The following is an 18,057-nucleotide window of genomic DNA, read 5'->3' on the forward strand; positions in this document are numbered from 1 at the left end:
ATGTCCTCTAGCAGAGTTAACAGGAGTCAAAGTGAACGATTTCTCTTTCTCCACAACATCAATTCTTTTTTTTCCCGAATGTCCTCTAGCAGAGTTAACAGGAGCCAAATTGAACGATTTCTCTTTCTCCACAACATCAATTCTTTTTTTTCCCGAATGTCCTCTAGCAGAGTTAACAGGAGTCAAAGTGAATGATTTCTCTTTCTCCACAACATCAATTCTTTTTTTTCCCGAATGTCCTCTAGCAGAGTTAACAGGAGCCAAATCGAACGATTTCTCTTTCTCTACAACATCAATACTTTTTCGTAGACTTCAACAATGTCTGCCTGTTTCCTTCAATATTAGAGGCTTGGTAAGCCAAGTGACCAGAGCCATTAACGTTACTAGTTGGGTAAGCCGTATACTCACCATGTGGCTTTCTTCTGGACGTTTTCTATCATAACTTTATCTTTGTAAAGTATTGGACTCCAAAAACAAGATACTTATTCCAAATGAGGTCTAAACAGAGTTTTGTACAGACTTATGAACATATCTCTGTCAATTAAAGTGAACATTATGAATATAAGGCCGACTAATCTATTAGCTTTTGAGACACAATTGCACACATGTTGACTGAATTGAGTTTTCCTCATAGGTAATTCCCACGTCCATTTCTAAATGACATCTTGTGTTTGTTTCATTTTGTTCCTGATTTTGTACTGTATAACCTGTACCGCAATTTTCTTGCGAATTTCGTTTGCAAAAGTGTGTACATTTTTTTTGCATTTGATTTCATTTTCAACATGTCTGTTCGTTTACATAAGTTGTCAACATCATTTTGGAGCTCTTCGCTATCGTTGTTACTTCCTTTTATTCCTTTCAACAATCTGATGTCATCTGCAAACATCTTTATTATTGAATTGATGGCTGCCGGCATGTCATTATTGTAGATCAGAAATATTGTCCCCTGAGGACGTTTCCTTGGGGGACCCTGCTTGTGACGTCACGGGAGTCAAACTGTCCACTTGTTTGATTATATTGGAAAGAAAGCTTATATGACTTGGTTGAAAACCCACCATTTTCTTAATATTGTTACAATATTTAAGCAATGTTTTCTTCACAAAGAACTTAGTTTTATCATGCCAGATTTACAAATATTACGTTTAAGAAAGGTTCTCTTCAGTACACCTGTATTGATGGCACAGGTAACATTATTTAGCTTGTTGTAAATAATGTTTGAAAACTAAATTTAGCTGAAACCTGGTAAATTCAGTATGATTTCAAACATGCGATAGGTTGAAACATATCATGCAAGAAAATGCAAGAAACTGTTGGCCCCTCATTTTGATTCAGAAAGTATAGACAAAACCATTTTCGTGAATCATATTATGTTGTTAATTTCATGTATAAGCATGATACTATCTTTTTACACCATTTGATTGGCTATGTCTCTTACATCATCTTCAACTAAACGGGCACGTGATGAATTATTTTCTAGCCCATCAGGCTATCAATTGGATTGCTTTCTTATGTGTTTGTCCTCGGATATCTTCCACCCTCAGTGACTATCATCTGTGCAGTGAAAGTTTCTTTGTGAAGTGTGAAGAGAGACGGGGTGTTTATTTATATAACAATGTTAATATTTTCAGTCAATATTGAATACATTACAGGACATTGATTGGTGATAAAACAATGTGTTCGATATGTTTGTTTCATTGTCTATGAAATATACACAAATATATATGTTATCTGTATGGCTGTAACAAGGTTAACAGATACACACCAGGAAGCTAGTTTGGTGTTTACTCCTTGAAAATGCATTGTTAAACACAAAACAAACATGGTAGATTTTCCTTTCTATGAATAATACATATGTTTGACATAAAAGACACAGTGCATGAACAAACAGGCATGATTTCAGTTGGGCCATCATCGATATGATTATTTGAACATTGATCATCATCCTCATGAGAATCACGTCCTTCAATCCGTCCGAGGAATTTTCCGGGCTATAACTTCAAAACCATTCAACTCAACATAAAATAACTTAATATATATTAAGTTAGTGCCTTAGTTGCATCTTTTGCAATTGAAGATATTTTATTTTTTATATTTTTTGTGTTACCATGGAAACATAGCCAAAAAACACAAAATTAGTATTAACTTTCCTTTCTGGGCTACAACTTCGAAACCATTTAACTCAACTCTTTCAGTACATATTAGGTTAGTGCCCTAGCTGTGCCTTTTCTTATTGATGACATTACATTATTTTTTTTTTTTTTTTTTCTGTTACCATCAAATGTTTGGATTTCTTGTGACTTCTTGTAAAACTCCAGAGCAATACAAAGCTCAATTCAATTATCAACAGTCAAACACACAGGATCTACATCCAGATATAAACTTTTAATATATGGTTTGATATATAAGATATATATATATATTGTTTTATCGGTATGAATATATCTTATTTGGGTTTTATACCAACAGCTGGGTGTGGGGGATAATGCCACATTTGTGGCTCCTTGTTAGCAAAACAGTCAGTACTCAAGTACTCAGCGTTAATACATTACAGATAGTCAATTCTTGTATTTACTTACGTGTAATTCATTATAATACTCACTTCAGAACATCTGAGGTATAGAACATTGATGTGTTCAAGTTCATACGTAGAATTTTTTGTACATTTACACAAGAAGAAAAGTGTTCTAGCTGTTGTGAAACATTTGTACATTTACACGAGAAGAAAAGTGTTCTAGCTGATGTGAAACATTTGTACATTTACACAAGAAGAAAAGTGTTCTAGCTGATGTGAAACATTTGTACATTTACACAAGAAGAAAAAAAGGTTTAATTATCACCATGTGACTCCGATGATCCTTATTGGTGAGGTCGGGGTAACTGATATGCCCGAATAATACAAGGTAGTTAAATGTTACCTTCATATCCTTATCAAATGTGCCCTTTCCCCACGTGCTCCTCAGCCTAGATATGATAACAGGAGCCATACATGATAATATTTATATAATGCACATGTACTACATAATATGATTGTTTGAGTATCCATATCACCAAAGATCAGTATGTTACAACACTTACTGTGTGTGAGGTTTCTTTTTTGTTCTTGACCAAGTTATAGCTCCAGTTAATCAATTCTGCCTACCATTGGTCAGTCCAATGACTGATCTTCTAGGTATCCACTCTAGCAGTTTCAGGTGGCATTTGTTCTGATTTCAAGAATTCAGTCTTTTGATATGAAAAAAATCACTTCTTCTTGGTTTTTTTTTTTTTTTTTTTTCAGAAAATGATTTTTTGTTTGATGTGTGAATATCAGAAACATTTTTTAAATTAAAAAAAAAAATCAATGCCAGAAAATAGAATATTGATACTAGCCTCACAAGCTGATTAAAGTACAGACCATCATTATACATTACGTTATGCCGTAGTGTATAATTCTGATCTGTAATTCAATCAAATTGCCGATATAAAAAATCAATTTTTAATATGAGTATCAAAAATTCTACTTTCTGATAGCAGAAAAATTCATTATTCTGTTAATATATATATATAATTCAGCGAAGAGAAATGCAAGGCTTATAAGCATTAGTGATTGTGATTTTAAATCTTAGTAACAATGTTGATATTTTGTTTTTATATATATATATATATATATATATAAATGATTTTTGACAAAAGAAGAAAGACGTTACAGTTCCTATGCACCTGAAGATCTAATACAGTGGAAGCGCTAGTGCAAAATGTAACGTCTTTCTTCTTTTGTCAAAAATCATTTTTATTTATAATTTACTCGCATCTCGTCAAATCAAGTTTTTTCTATATTTATATATATATATATATAAAAACTCCACACATATATGCAATAATCAAGGTCATGATAACGTAGGGTCATGATATTTGACCAGAAGCAATGTTTTCTTGAAGGATTATCAAGTTTGCTTAGATTAATGAGCTTGACCCACTTTCAAGGTCACAGGGATAACATTATAGATTTTTTTTTTCCAAATTGTAAATATATTGTTCCAGTATATAGTGTGTGTTTACTATTTTTGGACTATTCAATAGATGTTGTTTAAACTACAACTTAATATATCAATATCATCAATTTATTTCTTTTCAATAACCAAATGACCCAGGATATTCATCCAAAAACATACTCTCATAACATAGAGAGCAATTTATTTGTTATTTCTTACTGTGAAATTTATCATATAAATGTGTTCTGGCTAAATAACTGACGGAAACCAAATGGGAAGTTAACATAAACTACATATATGTACATGAAAAAATCTGAGAGGATTTAACTGGGTCATCAGGTCAAAGGTCAAGGTAACATTTTGACTAGAATGTATTTTATTGGCAAATATTTTGTTATGCCATTATTAAGTAAAACTCGCCTGAATCAAATGATCATAAGTTGTAGATGAGTGATATTTAGTCTAAGGACTGAACATATTAGTTTAGGAAGTTGCTAGTTGTGTAATAGGAAGGTTAGGTATCTTTAAAGCTAACTTTCACATCTGTGTGTTATATTTAGCATTAAGTAAAAGAGCATAAGCTTCATTGATGTACAACATCAAATTTCTAATTAAACACGTGATTGTACTTTAAAAAAATGTTCGTGTTCAGGACTTCCAGTACTTTGATTGTGTAATGGCCCTCAGGTCATCAGTTATTAGATCTATTTTATTTAAACTGGTTATTCAACGCACCAGGTGTTTCCGTAACTGTTAATAAGGAAATATGATGAGGCTACTGATTGGTCAAAATTGAGGGATTGTCTGGTTATGCTGAAAATTGATATATATCCGGTTAATATTTTGAAGAATTACACAGTGAGGCCATGACATCAGACTGATGAAAGGCGTTTTTAACCTTACTTAAGGGACAACACAGGACAACCCCCTCACATCTGCTGAACACTGTTAACACTAGTGAAAGCAAATGTAAAACACGTAAACCAATCAACCAATGGGAATTAAAATGGTAGCAGTATTTTCCAAAACATTAAATGTCATTTAGTTATCATGGTAACCAATAAGACTTTTTTAATTCATGGGATTTTGTCCAGACGTCTCCTAACCTTAGGAACCATAATATTATAAAATGTATATAAAAGATATATATTATAAGTATTGTGGTCCTTATGTAGATGTGCATGCAGTTTTTTTAGCCCACCATCTATTCAAATAGATGGTGGGTTATTCAAATCGCCCTGCGTCCGTGGTCTGTGGTCCGGCCGTCCGTCCGTCTGTAAACAATTCTTGTTACTGCTATTTCTGGAAAAGTACTGGATGGATCTTTCTGAAATTTCATATGCAGGTTCCCCTTGGTCCCTAGTTATGCATTGTACCTTTTTTGAACTGATTCGCATTTAAGATGGCCGACAGGTGGCCATCTTGGATTTTGGAAGTAAAAGTTTGTTACCGCTATTTCTGGAAAAGTACTGGATGGATCTTTCTCAAATTTCATATGCAGTTTCCCCTTGGTCCCTAGTTGTGCATTGTACCATTTTTGGACTGATTCGCATTCAAGTTGGCCGACAGGTGGCCATCTTGGACTTTGGAAGTAAAAGTTTGTTACCGCTATTTCTGAGAAAGTACTGGATGGATCTTCCTCAAATTTCATATGCAGTTTCCCCTTAGTCCCTAGTTGTGCATTGTACCTTTTTTTGACTGATTCGAATTCAAGATGGCCGACAGGCAGCCATCTTGGATTTTGGAAGTAAAAGTTTGTTACTGCTATTTCTTGGAAAGTACTGGATGGATCTTTCTCAAATTTCATATGCAGTTTCCCCTTGGTCCTTAGTTGTGCATTGTACCTTTTTTGGACTGATTCGAATTCAAGATGGCCGACAGGTGGCCATCTTGGATTTTGGATGTAAAACTTTGTTACTGCTATTTCTTGGAAAGTACTGGATGGATCTTTCTCAAATTCCATATGCAGTTTCCCCTTGGTCCCTAGTTGTGCATTGTACCTTTTTTGGACTGATTTGAATTCAAGATGGCCGACAGGTGGCCATCTTGGAATTTGGATGTAAAAGTTTGTTACCGCTATTTCTTGGAAAGTACTGGATGGATCTTTCTCAAATTTCATATGCAGGTTCCCCTTGGTCCCTAGATGTGCATTGTACCTTTTTTGGACTGATTCGAATTCAAGATGGCCGACAGGTGGCCATCTTGGATTTTGGATGTAAAAGTTTGTTACCGCTATTTCTTGGAAAGTACTGGATGGATTTTTCTCAAATTACATTGCAGGTTCCCCTTGGTCCCTAGTTGTGCATTGTACCTTTTTTTGACTGATTCGAATTCAAGATGGCCGACAGGCAGCCATCTTGGATTTTGGAAGTAAAAGTTTGTTACCGCTATTTCTTGGAAAGTACTGGATGGATCTTTCTCAAATTTCAAATGCAGTTTCCCCTTGGTCCCTAGTTGTGCATTATACCTTTTTAGGACTGATTCGAATTCAAGATGGCCGACAGGTGGCCATCTTGGATTTTGGATGTAAAACTTTGTTACCGCTATTTCTTGGAAAGTACTGGATGGATCTTTCTCAAATTTCATATGCAGGTTTCCTTTGGTTCCAAGTTGTGCATTATACCTTTTTGGACTGATCTGAAATCAAGATGGCTGACAGGCAGCCATCTTGGATTTTGAGAGTAAAATCTTGTTACTGCTGAGGAAGTACTGGATGGATCCTTCTGATATTTCATAGATATTGGTTTCCCTTGGTCCCTAGTTGTGCATTGTACCTTTTTTGGACTGATTTGAAATCAAGGTGGCCCACAGGCAGCCATCTTGGATGTCAACAGTAATACAGCACAAGCATATTGTCCATTATCCACCTGTAACTGACTGCTATCTAATAATACTTTGGGATCTTTTTCAAATGATATTTGCTAATAGGTGCTTAATAAAAATATCTTGTGCCATCATTGAGTACATTCAATGAAGACCAGTTCATGAACATTTACAGCACCTGTAACACACAAAAAGAAATAAACAAATCATCAAGAACTGAAAACAGATCCTCAAATGGTGGGCGCCAAGATCCCTCTGGGATCTCTTGTTTGTTTTGTTTTGGTCCTTTTTTTCTTATTTTTTTTTTTTTTTTTATAATATTTTGGTTGCCTTGGTGACATTGTAAGTATTTATATGTATACCACGATATGTGTCATGATCCATAGTCCTTGGAACAAATTTATTTAAACATGATTTTGATTGTGTAACAAATCAAAAACAATAATATGACATGTCAAATGTTGTCAGAATCATTTCTATGAAAAACATAAAGTTCCTGAAGGTCAACATTGATGTATTGTTTGTGTTCTACACCTGTATCACCAGAGACCAGAGACACTCACTGCCATGTCTTGGAACAATAGCCAGGTCTTTCTTTGAATACAAAATATATTTGAAACAATGAATCTTACTTTGGGATAATAGGTATGTAACTGTATTAACCAAAAATGTATTAATAGCAGTTAAAGTGTATACAGTGGACACTTGAATGTTTGGACACCATCATTCCTCCCTCTATTTATCTGCATTATGAGTTTTCCATATAACCAGTCATACAGAGTTATGCTCCTCCATGATATAATGATAAATATTAAATTGATTTTTAAAATCTCAGTAATTATTTGGAGTTTTATACAGCTTCATAATCAACTCTGTTATAAATAAACCTGTCACCAACCTCCAAGTGAATGGGATTGTGGTTTTTGACAGGACAGGAAATACAAGTGATTAAAATATCTAATTATCTCAGCTCAGTATTTATTTTCCTCATAGGAAATAAAACATTTCCTGCATGTTAAAACGACTTAAATATGCTGCAAAATGTGTCAATTTCTGATAACTCGCACTTGTGTACACAAGTCTAATACTTACCAATGATATACATACATGTCATGACTCTGTAGTATACATACATGTCATGACTCTGCAGTATACATACATGTCATGACTCTGTAGTATATATACATGTCATGGCTCTGTAGTATACATACATGTCATGACTCTGTAGTATACATACATGTCATGTCTCTCAGTATACATACATGTCTTGACTCTGTAGTATACATACATGTCATGTCTCTGCAGTATACATACATGTCATGTCTCTCAGTATACATACATGTCATGTCTCTGTAGTATACATACATGTCATGGCTCTGCAGTATACATACATGTCATGACTGTAGTATACATACATGTCATGTCTCTGTAGTATACATACATGTCATGGCTCTGCAGTATACATACATGTCATGACTGTAGTATACATACATGTCATGACTCTGCAGTATACATACATGTCATGACTCTGCAGTATACATACATGTCATGTCTCTCAGTATACATACATGTCATGACTCTGTAGTATACATACATGTCATGTCTCTCAGTATACATACATGTCATGACTCTGCAGTATACATACATGTCATGTCTCTCAGTATATATACATGTCATGACTCTGTAGTATACATACATGTCATGGCTCTGTAGTATACATACATGTCATGTCTCTCAGTATACATACATGTCATGACTCTGCAGTATACATACATGTTATGTCTCTCAGTATATATACATGTCATGACTCTGTAGTATACATACATGTCATGACTGTAGTATACATACATGTCATGACTCTGCAGTATACATACATGTCATGTCTCTCAGTATACATACATATCATGACTCTGTAGTATACATACATGTCATGAGTGCAGTATACATACATGTCTTGACTCTGAAGTATACATACATGTCATGACTCTGAAGTATACATACATGTCATGACTGCAGTATACATACATGTCATGGCTCTGCAGTATACATACATGTCATGGCTCTGCAGTATACATACATGTCATGGCTCTGCAGTATACATACATGTCATGGCTCTGCAGTATACATACATGTCATGACTCTGTAGTATACATACATGTCATGTCTCTGTAGTATACATACATGTCATGACTGTAGTATACATACATGTCATGGCTCTGCAGTATACATACATGTCATGTCTCAGCAGTATACATACATGTCATGTCTCAGCAGTATACATACATGTCATGGCTCTGCAGTTGACATACATGTCATGGCTCTGCAGTAGTTATTCATGTCATGACTCACGATACACAAGCATATCATAGCTCTACATGATACAGATATATTTTGGCATCAAAAATAAAAGTTCCTCGTGACCTGTCAGTATGAAATCTATACTGACTAGTTGTAACTGTATATGCAGTTTGATTTTACAAATATAGAAAGCATGTTTATGTTAAACACTGATGATGATAAATAGGCTTATTGAAGGGAAGAGGAGTCTCTGTAGTATATAAGATGTCATGACTGCAGTATACACTCCATGTCTCTCATATCCCATGTAACACAGTATACATACATGTCATGTCTCAGCAGTATACATACATGTCATGGCTCTGCAGTATACATACATGTCATGTCTCTCAGTATATATACATGTCATGGCTCTGTAGTATACATACATGTCATGACTCTGTAGTATACATACATGTCATGACTGCAGTCTACATACATGTCATGGCTCTGTAGTATACATACATGTCATGGCTCTGTAGTATACATACATGTCATGGCTCTGTAGTATACATACATGTCATGGCTCTGTAGTATACATACATGTCATGGCTCTGTAGTATACATACATGTCATGACTCTGTAGAGTATACATGTATCATGGTAAATGTAATATGTGAACTCTATACATACATGTACATGGCTCTGTACAGGGTTTCCTTATATCTGGAGTAAATGTAATATGTGAACTCTCTCCCCTCTGGTATCTACTACTGGTACAGGGTTTCCTTATGTATCTGGAGTAAATGTAATATGTGAACTCTCTCCCCTACTGGTAACACAGTATCATACATTGAACTCTCTCCCAGAATGTGATACTACTGGTACAGGGTTTCCATGTATCTGGAGTAAATGTATATGTCTCTCTCCCCTACTGGTACAGGGTGAACTCTCTCCCCCTACTGGTACAGGGTTTCCTTATGTATCTGGAGTAAATGTAATATGTGAACACTCTCCCCTACTGGTCGAGGGTTTCCTTATGTATCTGGAGTAAATGTGATCTCTCTCCCCTACTGGTACAGGGTTTCCTTATGTATCTGGAGTAAATGTAATATGTGAACTCTCTCCCCTACTGGTACAGGGTTTCTCCCCTACTGGTACAGGGTTTCCTTATGTATCTGGAGTAAATGTAATATGTGTACTCTCTCCCCTACTGGTACAGGGTTTCTCCCCTACTGGTACAGGGTTTCCTTATGTATCTGGAGTAAATGTAATATATGAACTCTCTCCCCTACTGGTACAGGGTTTCTCCCCTACTGGTAGAGGGTTTCTCCCCTACTGGTACAGGGTTTCCTTATGTATCTGGAGTAAATGTAATATGTGAACTCTCTCCCCTACTGGTACAGGGTTTCCTTATGTATCTGGAGTAAATGTAATATGTGAACTCTCTCCCCTACTGGTACAGGGTTTCCTTATGTATCTGGAGTAAATGTAATATGTGAACTCTCTCCCCTTCTGGTACATGGTTTCCTTATGTATCTGGAGTAAAACTCTCTCCCCTACTGGTTGAGGGTTTCCTTATGTATCTGGAGTAAATGTAATATATGAACTCTCTCCCCTACTGGTACAGGGTTTCCTTATGTATCTGGAGTAAATGTAATATATGAACTCTCTCCCCTACTGGTACAGGGTTTCTCCCCTACTGGTACAGGGTTTCCTTATGTATCTGGAGTAAATGTAATATATGAACTCTCTCCCCTACTGGTACAGGGTTTCCTTATGTATCTGGAGTAAATGTAATATATGAACTCTCTCCCCTACTGGTAGAGGGTTTCCTTATGTACCTGGAGTAAATGTAATATATGAACTCTCTCCCCTACTGGTACAGGGTTTCTCTACTGGTACAGGGTTTCCTTATGTATCTGGAGTAAATGTAATATGGGTTTCTCCCCTACTGGTACAGGGTTTCCTTATGTATCTGGAGTAAATGTAATATGTGTACTCTCTCCCCTACTGGTCGAGGGTTTCCTTATGTATCTGGAGTAAATGTAATATATGAACTCTCTCCCCTACTGGTACAGGGTTTCCTTATGTATCTGGAGTAAATGTAATATGTGAACTCTCTCCCCTACTGGTTGAGGGTTTCCTTATGTATCTGGAGTAAATGTAATATGTGAACTCTCTCCCCCTACTGGTACAGGGTTTCCTTATGTATCTGGAGTAAATGTAATATGTGAACTCTCTCCCCTACAGGGTTTCCTTATGTATCTGGAGTAAATGTAATATGTGTACTCTCTCCCCTACTGGTAGAGGGTTTCCTTATGTATCTGGAGTAAATGTAATATGTGAACTCTCTCCCCTACTGGTAGAGGGTTTCCTTATGTATCTGGAGTAAATGTAATATATGAACTCTCTCCCCTACTGGTACAGGGTTTCCTTATGTATCTGGAGTAAATGTAATATGTGGTCTCCCCTACTGGTACTGGTACAGGGTTTCCTTATGTATCTGGAGGGTTCTCTCCCCTACTGGTACAGGGTTTCCTTATGTATCTGGAGTAAATGTAATATATGAACTCTCTCCCCTACTGGTACAGGGTTTCCTTATGTATCTGGAGTAAATGTAATATATGAACTCTCTCCCCCTACTGGTACAGGGTTTCCTTATGTATCTGGAGTAAATGTAATATATGACTCTCTCCCCTACTCAGGGTTCTCTCTGGTACAGGGTTTCTCCCCTACTGGTAGAGGGTTTCCTTATGTATCTGGAGTAAATGTAATATATGAACTCTCTCCCCTACTGGTAACTCTCTCCCCTACTGGTACAGGGTTTCCTTATGTCTCTCCCCTACTGGTACAGGGTTTCCTTATGTATCTGGAGTAAATGTAATATATGAACTCTCTCCCCTACTGGTATCTGGAGTAAATGTAATATATGAACTCTCTCCTTACCTACTGGTACTTTGGGTTTCTTTCTCCCCTACTGGTACAGGGTTTCCTTATGTATCTGGAGTAAATGTAATATGTGAACTCTCTCCCCTACTGGTACAGGGTTTCCTTATGTATCTGGAGTAAATGTAATATATGAACTCTCTCCCCTACTGGTACAGGGTTTCCTTATGTATCTGGAGTAAATGTAATATATGAACTCTCTCCCCTACTGGTACAGGGTTTCCTTATGTATCTGGAGTAAATGTAATATGTGTACTCTCTCCCCTACTGGTAGAGGGTTTCCTTATGTATCTGGAGTAAATGTAATATATGAACTCTCTCCCCTACTGGTACAGGGTTTCCTTATGTATCTGGAGTAAATGTAATATATGACTCTCTCCCCTACTCTCTCCCCTACTGGTAGAGGGTTTCCTTATGTATCTGGAGTAAATGTAATATATGAACTCTCTCCCCTACTGGTACAGGGTTTCCTTATGTATCTGGAGTAAATGTAATATATGAACTCTCTCCCCCTACTGGTAGAGGGTTTCTCCCCTACTGGTACAGGGTTTCTCCCCTACTGGTAGAGGGTTTCCTTATGTATCTGGAGTAAATGTAATATGTGTACTCTCTCCCCTACTGGTAGAGGGTTTCCTTATGTATCTGGAGTAAATGTAATATGTGAACTCTCTCCCCCTACTGGTACAGGGTTTCCTTATGTATCTGGAGTAACTGGGTATCTGGAGTAAATGTAATATGTGAACTCTCTCCCCCTACTGGTACAGGGTTTCCTTATGTATCTGGAGTAAATGTAATATATGAACTCTCTCCCCTACTGGTACAGGGTTTCTCCCCTACTGGTACAGGGTTTCTCCCCTACTGGTACAGGGTTTCCTTATGTATCTGGAGTAAATGTAATATGTGTACTCTCTCCCCTACTGGTAGAGGGTTTCCTTATGTATCTGGAGTAAATGTAATATGTGAACTCTCTCCCCCTACTGGTACAGGGTTTCCTTATGTATCTGGAGTAAATGTAATATGTGAACTCTCTCCCCCTACTGGTACAGGGTTTCCTTATGTATCTGGAGTAAATGTATCTGGAGTAAATGTAATATATGAACTCTCTCCCCTACTGGTTCAGGGTTTCCTTATGTATCTGGAGTAAATGTAATATGTGAACTCTCTCCCCTACTGGTTGAGGGTTTCCTTATGTATCTGGAGTAAATGTAATATGTGTACTCTCTCCCCTACTGGTTGAGGGTTTCCTTATGTATCTGGAGTAAATGTAATATGTGAACTCTCTCCCCTACTGGTACAGGGTTTCTCCCCTACTGGTACAGGGTTTCCTTATGTATCTGGAGTAAATGTAATATATGAACTCTCTCCCCTACTGGTACAGGGTTTCCTTATGTATCTGGAGTAAATGTAATATGTGTACTCTCCCCCTACTGGTACAGGGTTTCTCCCCTACTGGTACAGGGTTTCCTTATGTATCTGGAGTAAATGTAATATGTGAACTCTCTCCCCTACTGGTACAGGGTTTCCTTATGTATCTGGAGTAAATGTAATATGTGAACTCTCTCCCCTACTGGTACAGGGTTTCCTTATGTATCTGGAGTAAATGTAATATGTGTACTCTCTCCCCTACTGGTACAGGGTTTCTCCCCTACTGGTACAGGGTTTCCTTATGTATCTGGAGTAAATGTAATATGTGAACTCTCTCCCCTACTGGTTGAGGGTTTCCTTATGTATCTGGAGTAAATGTAATATATGAACTCTCTCCCCTACTGGTACAGGGTTTCTGTATGTATCTGGAGTAAATGTGATATGTGTACTCTCTCCCCCTACTGGTAGAGGGTTTCCTTATGTATCTGGAGTAAATGTAATAGGTATCTGTAGATATACACAACAGTGACCTTTTCCTGAGGTCAAGGATACATGGAGTTTAAGAGAATTATCTACTTTTAAATGTGTTTTTCTTGCCCGTTTATAACAGGAAATAATTTGACAGTTTGATTGTCTCAGTCTGTTTGCTTTACTTTATCAGACATATTCAGGTATTTTATCTAGATGCTCGCTGAACCCAGTTGTGATAAGCTCTACATGGAAAGATGATGTGATTACCCTGTTATTGTAGGGCCTGGTGTTTCTACACAACTATGCAGAGTTACGAGGAGACTGCCAGGAATCTAACTTCAATATTGGAAGAGCTCTCCATCAGTTAGGTAAGTCCGTTTTATAGCTGCCTTTGTTTCTGTCTGTTTCATTGCCACTCTTTTGTTACACAATAGCTATGAGCAGCCTCATTTAAATGTTTGCATCTAAGGATGATCTCAGAAATTGGAGTTTTGAAAAAAATATCAGAATGATTGAGATACAATGTCATTTATATCAATATGAATGTTCTATTCAAATTTTTCGTTTGACTTACTGCTATAAAATTGGTTTGATTTTAAATAGGATTACATTTATAATGGTAGGTGATGTGTGATTACCGAATTAAATGTGATGTATGGGTGCATACAAGTGCAAGATTCTGTTTCTCATTTCTGATTTCTTAAGTAGTTTTTCTGTAATAAACTCATAAATGTGACCAGCTGTAGTATGCACATCTGTATTGAATATTAAATAGACTTATCCCTTATTGTTGTCCTGAAGGCAGGAGATGTAAAATCTAGCGATTGTTTTAACTTTACTGACTAAAGAAGACAACAACACAATGTACAGGATTTATTCACTGAAACAGACAGAGATCGAGGACACTTACTTAGACATGGAGATTTATACCAGGGCTGTTGTGATTTCAGGGCTGACCTATGCTGCCATTCATTACTACAGAAAAGTTCTGGATATGAAACCAGTCTTGGAACATCCTGATGTAAGTTTGTCCTCTTGGTAATAATTGTAAAAATAACACTTTTCATGTAAAATGTCGTGAACGATGGCTTCTTCTTAAATGACAGATTTCTGACTGGTTTTTTTAATCTCCTAAGAAATGAATATAAAAGTCACATTGTGACATAGATTTTGGCAAAACTTTGTGAATAATAAATTGAAATGATGCAAAATCTAAACTGAAGACATTCTCGCTCTGTATCTCTTTCTTTGATGACATCACAATGCTTGTGATGTCATGAAGTGATGTGACATCACATTGGAAACCTTCAGCCAATCATAGCTCCTTTAGGTCAGATTACACATGTGTCATTATAAAATAAGTTGCCATGTGTTAAAGCAGGATATACAGGCCAATTGTGACTCTTTATGTAGTAGGATATACATCGTATTACAAGGTATCCTGAATATTTATTCCCCTAATATATACATGGTGTTAGAGAGTATCCTTGACATAGTGACCTCTAATACCCCCTAATATACATGTTACAGAGTATCCTTGACATAGTGACCCCCTAATACCCCCCTAATATACATGTTACAGAGTATCCTTGACATAGTGGCCCCTGATATCCCCTAATATACATGTTACAGAGTATCCTTGACATAGTGACCTCTAATATCCCCCTAATATACATGTTACAGAGTATCCTTGACATAGTGACCCCTGATATCCCCTAATATACATGTTACAGAGTATCCTTGACATAGTGACCCCCTGATACCCCCTAATATACATGTTACAGTGTATCCTTGACATAGTGACCTCTAATATCCCCCTAATATACATGTTACAGAGTATCCTTGACATAGTGACCCCTGATATCCCCTAATATACATATTACAGAGTATCCTTGACATAGTGACCCCTGATATCCCCTAATATACATGTTACAGAGTATCCTTGACAAAGTGACCCCTAATATACATGTTACAGTGTATCCTTGACGTAGTGACCCCTAAGACCCCCTAATATACATGTTACAGAGTATCCTTGACATAGTGACCCCTGATATCCTCTAATATACATGTTACAGAGTATCCTTGACATAGTGACCTCTAATACCCCTAATATACATGTTACAGAGTATCCTTGACATAGTGACCCCTGATACCCCCTAATATACATGTTACAGTGTATCCTTGACATAGTGACCTCTGATACCCCCTAATATACATGTTACAGAGTATCCTTGACAAAGTGACCCCTAATATACATGTTACAGTGTATCCTTGACATAGTGACCCCTAAGACCCCCTAATATACATGTTACAGTGTATCCTTGACATAGTGACCCCTAATATCCCCTAATATACATGTTACAGAGTATCCTTGACATAGTGACCCCCTAATACCCCTAATATACATGTTACAGAGTATCCTTGACATAGTGACCCCTGATACCCCCTAATATACATGTTACAGAGTATCCTTGACATAGTGACCCCTGATATCCCCTAATATACATGTTACAGGGTATCTTGGATCTGACCTATGAGGCTGCCTATAACCTATCACTGATCTACCAAACCAGTAATTCCTATGACCTGGCCGCCCTCCTCATCAACAAGTACCTTGTGATATGACGGTAAGTTACATACTGAAATGTGTATTGATATCTCTGTGATATTGCTTCAGAACGATGATGGATGGGTTTTTGTTTCTTGTGGTGTATTTTTAGTAAAAGGTTTGTTCCTGCTCTTGACACCTGCAAAACTAACATTGGAATATTGTCAAATGATGATATCATACACACAGGAGGAGATGATTAATTTATAGAATATATATACAGGCAGGTGAATAACCAAGTGAGTGATGTGTTTTGTCTTATCTAAATTGACAGAAATGATTCATTGGCTAAACTGATATCTTTTGGAAACCTGGTAGGGTTACTATAACATCGCATGAGACAGTAATCACACTGAGATATAGGGCATTGAAAAGTTTTAGTACTGGTGATTGTTTATGGTTTTCTGCCTCTAAAGTGCAAAAGGATCAGTAGATGTGATGCCTGGCATCTGTTTGGCATCAGAAAATTCTATAGTGGTGTGATCGTGGCATCTGTCTGACATTAGTAAATTCTATGGTGGTGTGATGCCTGGCATCTGTCTGACATTAGTAAATTCTATAGTGGTGTGATGCCTGGCATCTGTCTGACATCAATAGATTCTGTATTGATGTGATACCTGGCATCTGTCTGACATCAGTAAAATTTTGTTAGGATGTGATAATGCCTGGCATGTCTGCCATCAATAGATTCTGTAGTGATGTGATGCCTGGCATCTGTCTGACATTTGTAAATTCTGTAAGGATGTGATGATGCCAGTCATATGTCTGCCATCAATAGATTCCGTAGTGATCTGATGCCTGACATCTGTTTGGCATCAATAAATTCTATAGTAGTGTGATGTCTGGCATCTGTCTGACATCAGAAAATTCTATAGTGATGTGATGCCTGGCATCTGTCTGACATCAGTAAATTATGTAGTGATGTGATGCCTGGCATCTGTCTGACATCAGTAAATTATGTAGTGATGTGATGCCTGGCATCTGTCTGGAAGTTTTGTAATAGTGTGATGCCAGGCTTCTATTTGGCATCAGTTCTATAGTGGTTCGATTCCCAGCGTCTGTTTGTCTTTAGGAAGTTCTGGTATGCCCAGCATCTGTCCATCATGAGTAAGCTCTGTAGCAATGTGATGCCTTGTGTCTTCAATATCAGTATGCTTTGTAACAATGTGATGACAAATGGCATCAGTAATGGTGTAGTGCCCAGCATCTATCCAGCATCAGGTCCCAATGAAGGAAATACGGCAAATTCTAGGAAATCCAACTTCTGTAGGAATTACTTCGTTTTGCCCAATTTGATATTATGCCTCGATTATATTCCAGTTTGATTTGACACATCCTAAGGAAGTGGGAAATCAATTTTATGTAAAAGGCGGGTCTCTGCCTCCTGGTATGGAAAGGACAAGGCCCAATAAGGGAAACAGATCAAATTTATCAAAATCTTATTCCTTCTATGGGAATGGTTAAATTTTCCCCAAATTAGATCTGAAACATACTTGGGTGAAGAGGAATCAGCTTTGTATAATCAGCTTGTCTTTGTCACCTGTGGCAGAGTCCAATAGGGGAAATAGTCTTTTTTTTTTTTTTTAAAGAATT

General features: G+C 37.0%; 1 protein-coding gene across 2 annotated transcripts in view; it reads left to right on the forward strand.

Annotated features, from left to right (window-relative positions):
• LOC132552164 (general transcription factor 3C polypeptide 3-like) overlaps positions 1-18,057 on the forward strand; it is a 61,649-nt gene that overhangs the window by 30,960 nt on the left and 12,632 nt on the right. For both annotated transcript variants that reach the window (XR_009554319.1, XM_060216306.1), the window contains exons 24-26: positions 14,137-14,224; positions 14,807-14,877; positions 16,371-16,483. Coding sequence is in view for 1 of the 2 variants with exons in the window: in XM_060216306.1 (XP_060072289.1) it covers positions 14,137-14,224; positions 14,807-14,877; positions 16,371-16,481 (270 nt within the window). In the remaining variant the exon portion in view is untranslated. The remainder of the gene's footprint in view (positions 1-14,136; positions 14,225-14,806; positions 14,878-16,370; positions 16,484-18,057) is intronic.

Source organism: Ylistrum balloti, unplaced genomic scaffold (assembly GCF_031769215.1).
Source record: "Ylistrum balloti isolate Yb309-2 unplaced genomic scaffold, AGI_CSIRO_Ybal_v1 Utg370240, whole genome shotgun sequence".
Lineage (NCBI taxonomy): Eukaryota > Metazoa > Mollusca > Bivalvia > Pectinida > Pectinidae > Ylistrum > Ylistrum balloti.